A 9,176-nucleotide genomic window follows, 5' to 3' on the forward strand; every position below is an offset into this window, starting at 1 on the left:
GATATCCAACAACCACGATAACAAATGATAATTATGATTTATGATAATTAGTAGAATGATGATTATGAAATCCATACTATCTAAACACTCCCCCCCCCCTCCTCCCTCTCTCTCTCCCTCTCTTTCTACATCTTTATCTCTCTTTCTACCTCTATCACTCTTATCTACTTCAACGGTAAGTAGGCATATTTTTGTTAAATAACGCAGAGTTTATAATTTTTTGTTATACTCACAACATAAATCGATGAACAAAGCAAAAGTACAAGTAGAAAAAAAACTCAGGCAGGAAGTAATTCAGGAAAATAGTAGATTTAATGCTATAGTGTACGACAGATCAAATCCAAGATACTTTAATGCACTAAGAGATGGTTCTCTTTTGGCATCAGGTTTTTTTTTCAGAACTACCATATATTATACTCACTTAACATAACATTGTGTAATAGATTTCAAGTTATTTAGGGGCGTCCAAATAAAATTAATATACCAAAATCATAAAGTCATTTTAAAAAAGGCCGATCTACAATTTGTTCTATTGGCGAAATGACACGGCATACATATCATGCATATTGACCGATCGAAAAGCGAAATCGACAAAATAATAAAAAAAAACACGTGAAAATATTTCGAAAATACATTGCAGTTTGTCTTGTAAAATATCATTAATGTATATTTATACAGAGATCTACGTATGATTTTTTCTCAGACAATTATTAAGAGATGGTTTACAACTTTAAATAATTCTCTCCAAGCAAATGGTACAGGGGCTTGCATGTCTGTTAATCCACGATTTGATAAAAAAAGAAGATTTACGTTATGTTTTAACCCCCCGCCCCCTTCTACTCCAAAACTGAAGCGGAAAATAGTGCAACATGGGCATGTTCATGACTTTTTTTTTGGCTTCCAAATAAACTTGTTAAAATCGGATAAACTAGAAAGGTGAGTAGTTTTGCCATAATGCTGGGTAGTTTTATAAAGCAGCCAGAGAGTCCATCAGAGGAGGATTTTAATCCTACAAAAAGTTTGAGTATAAAAAGGGAAATAAATCAATCAAAATGTCATCAAAATAGGATGTGATATAAAGAATTAAAAACATTTCATCCTGGTCGGTAGGCGAATGATAAAAAAGGAAACTTCACCTATTTCTTGTTAATTCTATTATATGCAATATGAAATGTGTATCTTAATTCCTCATCATAATGCGGAACAGAATTCAATACCTTTCTGAACTTGTGGAATTGCCTTTGTTGTAACCCTTTTTCTAAAGTATTGCAATACGATTTGGTTATTTTGATATTATCGACTCTCTCATATTAGTCTACGGGGCATACACGTTTTTGTGATAAAATATGCACATATCAAAATCTTGTTTTTATTGTTATTATTCTACATCAATCCAATTTTGCTGACATTTTTGGCTTATGATTGTTTGATACCTGTAATGTTTATACAGTCAGAATGTCCAGTTTATTGGTCTACAAGAAGTTGGTATATACTTAGCAGATAATCTAATACAATATAGGCTATACCCATTTGGTCTACTATTATTCGGTCTCAACGGCTTGTTTCAATACAAAAAAAGGTTTATCGACTGGAAGAGAACCACTATCATGGATGATACAATCCTCTAAAGGCTTGTCACTTCCGTCCGTTTGCACATTCTCAATTTTTTTCACAATTTCCTGAATAAAGAAAAAATATGAATACAATTAATCTTAAGTACAAAATTTAGGCTTGTGTCATCACATCAGGATGTTGCGTCGGGTCGGGCAGTCGCGAAACCCGAACATTCTAGAATAGGGCCCCTTCTGTTCAAGAAAGGTCGGGTCCAATTTACTCGATGTTTTGTAAAAAACATACATATATACATATAGCAAAATTATCGAATATAGGCTTGGGTAAACTGGACCCGACGTTCTTGGAATTTAGGAGGCCCATCATCGATGGTTGGTATACGCGATTGCCCGACGCGACAACACGATGTGATGACATAAAGTTAATTCCAACAATGCACAATTTTCTTCTCGATAATCTAGGGAAAGCGAAACAGAAGAAGGAGGAAGAGGAAGTAGAAGAACAAGAAGAAGACAAAGAAGAAGAAAAAAGAAGGAGGGGGAGAAGAAGAAGTAAAATGAGGAGGAGGAGGAGGATGTGAATAGAAGCAGTATAGGAGAAAGGAAAAACTGGCAACCAGATCGGTAAAACTTTCCTAACCAATGATCATCCTACTCACCATTCCTTCCAAGACTTTCCCAAAGACAACATGTCTACCATCAAGCCATGGTGTCTTGACTGTAGTAAGGAAAAATTGAGAACCATTGGTGTCCTTTCCTGCATTAGCCATACTTAGCCATCCTGCTCCATAGTGGCTTAGTTCGAAGTTCTCATCAGGAAATTTATCACCGTAGACACTCTTACCTGGTTTTGTAATAACAAATATGCAAACTTTATTAAGTTACAGTCGGCGTATATGACACTGCGAAACAAATTAAATCATAAGCGAGATTTAGCACCGCCACGTAGAACGGCTTTTAAGAACAAATAAAACTATTCTCAAGTGCCCTTCATGACAATGAGCATCTAAGAAGTCATTGTCGAAATTGCTGAATTAAAACAGCAGCCTCGTCCTGGATTTTGGACAAACAATATATTTTCATTTTCTCATCAGCTTCAAAACTTAGGACAAAACTGCTGTTCCGATTTACCAATTTTCTACAAAGACCTCCCAGCTGTTCATTGTCATTTTCAATACATTTACTGTGTTCTTAAATTCGTGATGCGTAATATATTGCAAGGCAAAAACTCGCTAATAACTCGAAGGGTAAGTTCACAAGCTCTACAAAGCATGTAAAATATATCCAATAGAATATAATGTACTTTGAATAACTAGCAACAAATGTTTTAACTTGAATGCTGCATGTCAATTACTTCAAGTAGCAAATTGAATGATAAGAAATACTACTCATCGAGGAGCGACGCCATGATATTTTGGTAGGGTAGAACGACCTGAAGGTGGTGTCATATTTTTTCCGCAATTGAATTACTAGGATAATTGATAATTCCATGGCTCCTAAACGTCTCCTTTTATCCTTCTTTCTACCCCCTCTCCCCTCTGTCCCCCCTTTGTTCCACACAGCAAAAATTGTGGTGTTAACCGGTGTACATAGAGGATCGCACCAGTTATTTTACACCAGTGTTAAATTGGTGGTGTTAGTTTTACACCTATAGGTGTTATTACAACACCTTTTGTTGTTACATTTAATGTTTATTTAATCTCTAGGGTGTAATTTTAACATCTCAGGGTGTGGTCCTCTATTAACACCAATTGGTGTAAGTTTTAACACCGCAGTTTTTACAGTGCATAATACTGTAAATGACATACCTCCAGTTCCATCTCCATTTGTGAAATCACCCCCTTGTATCATAAAATCCTTGATTACTCGGTGAAATTTACTTCCCCTGAAACCGAACCCCATCTACAAAATAGATTTTGAATAAAACATAAAGTTTAAACATTCATTGAAAACATCATTACAAAACCATTGACCATGATGACGGTCCGACATAGTAAATAATTCTAATGAATTGGGAAAATGTCTTTTAGATGCATTTGAATAAAAGAAAATAAATTCAAACATTTCAACTTGAAATTGCTGGGTAACTTAGTTTGAGGATGTTAGGTTTATGGCGATTGGATATCTCTGATAAATGTGAAGTGTGTAAGGCTAGGAAGACATAATATTGACAAAGTTGGCGCCTTTTACATTAATCACAATTATATAGATCGACAAACAAAATTTTCAGAACACGAGTTTGAAAGGGAGGGAAGAGGGATACCATGCAGGAAAGAATATAGTCAACTGCGTGAACAGAATGGCCCGTACTCTGAAGTCGGGTTTAACTTAAAATCAGGTTTAAAGTTGTGGTTAAAGTATGGACAGCCAACTGTTATATAATCACTAACAGTAGAAATATCAGACTTCAGCTCATTCGGCTCTCAAATCATTCATAATTGTGTAGGAAGTATAAATAGATTATTGTCTTCACCATCGATGAATCAGGAAAGAGCACAGTAAACATAAAACAAACACACTGTGTTCGCATACAGAAATCGACCCACAGTAAGAAATTGAAACTGTGAAATCGACTCGGTATTACGGAGTTAGTTTAAAGTGATTTTAATGATAAGGCCAAGATGTTGATTTGACAAGATGAAATATCTCGCAAACTCGCAAATTAGAGGCTTCCATGATAATGACGCCATCGGCAAACTCTACTTTTAGGAGCATTTCTTCCTTACCTCATTTGTAGCCAGTTGATAAAAGTTTTTTGTCGTCTTCGGGACAACATGTCCACAGAGACCAATCTCAATCCTACCATTCGGTACACCTCCAATAGAAATATCAAAGAACACCTGGCAGCAAAATAATGATATAAAAAATATAAGTGATAGTGATGACGAGGATAAGAAAGGAGTCAATGGGGATGAAGATGATAGCAAGGATGATTTTGATGAATTTATGATGATGATAGTGGTGGTGGTGGTGATGATGATGATGATAGTGATGATAATGATGATGGGGATGATGATGGTGATGATGATGGAGATGGTGGTGGTGATGATGACGATGATGATGGGGATGATGGCGATGATGATGGAGGTGGTAGTGGTGGTGGTGATGACGATGATGATGGTGATGATGATGGGGATGATGATGATGGTGATGACGATGATGACGATGATGATGATGGGGATGATGATGATGGTGATGATGGTGATGACGATGATGATGATGATGGGGATGATGATGGTGGTGGTGATGATGATGATGGTGATGGTGGTGGTGATGACGATGGTGATGATGATGGGGATGATGATGGTGGTGGTGATGATGATGGTGATGGTGATGATGATGATGACGGGGATGATGATGGTGGTGATGATGACGATGATGATGGTGATGATGATAATGAATGGTGGGGAGGAGGAGGATGGCCCTATACAGGGTCCTAGATTTGACAAGATATTCAATCAAATTTTGTGGGTAAAATCATCGTTGCAATTGTTGGTGCACTCACGCCAAGGTATCGCAGGGGGTTCATGTTATAAATGTACGATACGTATGCCGCGGTCGAGACTTCCATTTTCAGCCTAACTTTCCGTTCCAGAACATCACCAATTATTTAGAAAGCCATAGAAATTACTATTTCCCTCATTCCAGAGACCCTTAAATTTGTATTTCTCATTCCAGTGCGCTATTCATAGCTGCTACCATGCTCCGATAGAATGAGTTCTAGACATATGCGGCGGAGCAGAGGATTATCTTTTGTGTTTGGGGGGGGGGGACGCAACAATAGCCGTCCCCCCCAAACACAAAAGATAATCTTCTGCTCCGCCGCCAATGGTTCTAGAGACGCCAATATTTGATGAAGTCTGTTCCAGAGCATTGCATTTTTATTACTGATACAAGGGCCGTTCCGGAGACCCCAATTTTATGATCAAAGTTTAGTTCCAGCTGAAAGTCCCTATTTTAAACTTTTGTGTGGTACATACTAGATATCATGTAATAATTCGAATAGGGTAGGCAAAGTATCCCAGGCATTTGTGGTTAAAGTGCGTTATTCTGTGGGTGTTATCAAATTTGGGTAAAGTCTCAATACGTTTGTGGCGTTGTTACATTTGTTGTCGGGTGTAACATCCCTCCTTTGAATCTGACAAGACGCTCAAACTAGGGCTCCGTAACACAAAGATTAGCGATCAATCGCTAAATGAACTGACCAATCGATATCAATGTTACACGCGCATTTGGTTAAAAATCCCGACCAGGGACCAACCGGTGCGGTTCTTTTATATTTGCAATCCATCGCAAACCTTTGTGTTACGGGCTCCAGGGCATGCATACCAGTGACACATGAGTGAAATGCTTTCAAACTGGCTATGTAAAACGTATAGGTGACAAAATCAGACCTACACAAATGGACAATGTCCTGCCTGTAGCATGGACCCCCCGGCGGGGGAGGGCAGTCAAATATATTGCTGTACACACGCGTGACCAAGGAATTTCCGAACACCCCCGAAACTAGGTGCAAAATAACCCCCTAAACAAGTTTTTCGCGGGCTTTATTTACACATTTTGGCCCCTTAACAAGTTGTCGCCAAATTATGACCTCGGGGAAAAAGCTTGGGGGAAAAAACATGCCCTAAACACGTTTGGCTAGTCTTTTTAAAAAGAGCTTTGGGGAAAAAACATACCCTAAATACGTTGGACCCCGCGATTGACCATTGACCAGTCTTTCAAAACCACCCTTTTTCTTGAAAATCGGTGGTTTTGATACCCTCAACGAGTGCACGCGCGGACCGCGTCCAAAACTGAAAAAACACCCCTTTAAACGCGTTTTTTTTTGGGTCACGCGTGTGTACAGCAAAATATTTGACTGCCCCCCCCCCCCCCGGGCATGGACCCTACTATGAATGCTATAAGCGTGCAAGAGACTTACCTTCTTTGTTATGAGAACATCGGTATTTGGTGCCATGATGATTCTCTTGTATGCAGTTAAAACAATGGCCGCCTACGATACTAATGACTTCTTTTGAAGGTGTGATCGTAGTCTCAGGGTCGTAAGTCAATCGATCTTACCAATGGTTCATACGACTACCCTTCTCACAGTCGCAGAGCCCTTTTTCATACCATGAAGACTCGTGTCCTACTGTAAGGAACCGCCCATCTTGTTCAATGACGCGATTGAAAACGGATGGTCGAACAGGCAGTCGTGCATGAAACGTATAGTCTAGGAGCCAGGGGGCTTTATTCAGAATTTTTGGTGGGGAAGGTTTGACAAGCTTATCCGGGGTAAAATTGTGCGCTGATTCCAAAAATGTCACTCTTATTGACCGTACTCACGCCATTTTGGCCAAATTTTGACCAAAAATGACCATTTTGACCACTCTTTGGAAAATGGGCCCTTAAAGGCGGTTTTCCACTAGGGTGCGGACAAGACCAGGAAGGGTTGCGGAAGCTACTTTTGTCATTTCGGCATGCTGTCCGCAACCAAATTCCGTAAAAGATTATGCAAATGATCTTGTCCTAGGACACAACCAGGACTGTCTGCGTATTGTCGTAGGTCACTCCTGGGACTGTCCTAGGACAAGATTATCTAAATAAATTTGTCGGCGTTCGGTGCGGACAGCATGCAGATCGTATTAGGACAGAACCGGAGACATTTAGGACAACGTCACGAGTGGTAAATTCAAGGACTAGGACAATCGGACAACTTGCGAATACTCCATGAAAATTATCATCCATATATTTTTTTTATGAATTTAGGGGTGTTATTTTGGTTTTCTTCGACTACAAAGACTATATAGGATTTTCTTTTATTTCAAATCAAATTGCATACATTGGTGGACATCCCAGGGGGACAGGGGCGACGCGTCCCCTCACCTTTTCCCCAATATTTGGAACGAGAAAAAAAATAAAAAAATGGAAAGAGAGGGAAAAGAACCAGAAGGGAAAAGAGAAGAGAAAACGAAGAGGAAAAACAAGAGAAAGACGAGTGAATTATATAAGATGGGGGGGGGGGGGGGATTTCATGTCACTATGTTAAATTTTCGCTCACGCTTTGTGCCCGCATTGCCTAATCTATGAGATGTATAACTTGCTCAATAGACTTATATTGAGCTTAAAAGATCAAGTTTTGAAGTAAATATACAAAACATTTCTCGGAAATTAAGTTTTCAATTTGTTTGATTTACAAATAGATTTTATAGTTTTCTATAAGATGACTATATTTTATGGTCTAAATATGAACATTTTCCGCTCGCGCTGCGCGCTAGCATTATTTGATTTGTCAAAAAACTATTCTCTTCGTGTATTCCATATTTTTTTTTAAATATCCCTTTTTAGGATGGTCTGATTGTGAATAGTATCAGCTAAAGCTGCTCGCTTGCATTTTGATTGGGGAGTTATGTATACCTGTATCAATTGTAACAAATTATTTTAAATTCCTCTTTTATTGATACTTAAAATTTTCGGCTCACAGTTTGCGCTCGCATTATTTTTGTTAAAAATATATCAACCCATGTATCCTATTCATGATTACAAAATGTCCAGTTATCTGACCTTAATATCAATTTCGAGCCCTCATTTGATTAATAAGTCATGTAACAATATTTTCATGATTTCCTAATAATCATTGTCCGATTTTTTTCAGAATGGAATATCGACAAGTTTCATATCTCGCTTAGGAAGATAGTCATCATAGTCATTTGAAGACAAAAAATGACCTTGGAATGTCCCGGTTGCTACTCAAAATATATGTAATGATAAAAATATAAACTTGAGCTTCGCACTCGCATCATTTATTAAGCGAGATCAATATCCAATTCGTAACTGCGCTTAAATTCTTTTTTTTTAGATCTGAAAATCAAATATATTTAGCTCGATCATCGCGCTCTTATTATTGATATTATAATAAAGAATGTAATTGGAAGTTCCTGATTCTAGGTCCGGATCTAAACACACGCACGCATGTTTATTTAGATACGAATCTTGTGCCAGTTTCAGATCAGATTACCAAATATTATTATTAATGTAGGAATATTATCCATCTATCCAATTATCCATCCTTTTTATGATTTACAAAACGTGATATGTCGAATTTCGTTTCGGCTCGCGCTTCGCGCTCACATCAAGTGTATAGTCATACTCCTTTCCTGTTCATGCTTTTAAAAGGTGCTTAGAATGCCCAGTATTTACTTAGAAATGTAAAAAATGTTCAGCTCGCGCTTCGCGCTCGCATTATTTGATTGAAATGTGGAGGATAAAGGAAAGTGTGTTAGCGGTGTAATGTAGTATTCACTTTTTGAAAGCAGATTTTGTGCATTTTTATACATAACAATAAATTATCTCGGATCTTGATTTTTTTCAACTAAGGTAACTTTAAAAAGACTGCATATGTTCATAGCAAAGTCGGGGCTCTCTTTATAACATTACTTTCTTATAATTTTTTTACAATTTAATACATAATCATATATTACAACAGAGGAAGAAAACAGGAAGTTAGGATGCAAATTGCATTCGACAGGCACATGCGGATCAAGGGGTGAGGTGGTCTTGCTCCCCCTTTAAAAAAATACAAACAGAAGAAAAATAAGTGAAATGGAAAGGGAAACTTTAAAA

The 9,176-nt window shown here is 37.9% G+C and overlaps 1 protein-coding gene across 1 annotated transcript; it reads right to left on the minus strand.

Moving 5' to 3' along the window:
- Positions 1–293: 293 nt before the first annotated feature.
- Positions 294–6,688, minus strand: LOC121416312 (peptidyl-prolyl cis-trans isomerase B-like). Its single transcript, XM_041609865.1, has 5 exons — positions 6,496–6,688; positions 4,298–4,411; positions 3,380–3,473; positions 2,231–2,415; positions 294–1,679 (listed from the first exon to the last, which is right to left on the minus strand). Exons 1-5 carry the CDS (start codon positions 6,529–6,531, stop codon positions 1,542–1,544), a joined length of 567 nt encoding a protein of 188 aa, XP_041465799.1. The 5' UTR covers positions 6,532–6,688; the 3' UTR covers positions 294–1,541.
- Positions 6,689–9,176: the final 2,488 nt, after the last annotated feature.

Source organism: Lytechinus variegatus, chromosome 5 (assembly GCF_018143015.1).
Source record: "Lytechinus variegatus isolate NC3 chromosome 5, Lvar_3.0, whole genome shotgun sequence".
Taxonomy (NCBI): domain Eukaryota; kingdom Metazoa; phylum Echinodermata; class Echinoidea; order Temnopleuroida; family Toxopneustidae; genus Lytechinus; species Lytechinus variegatus.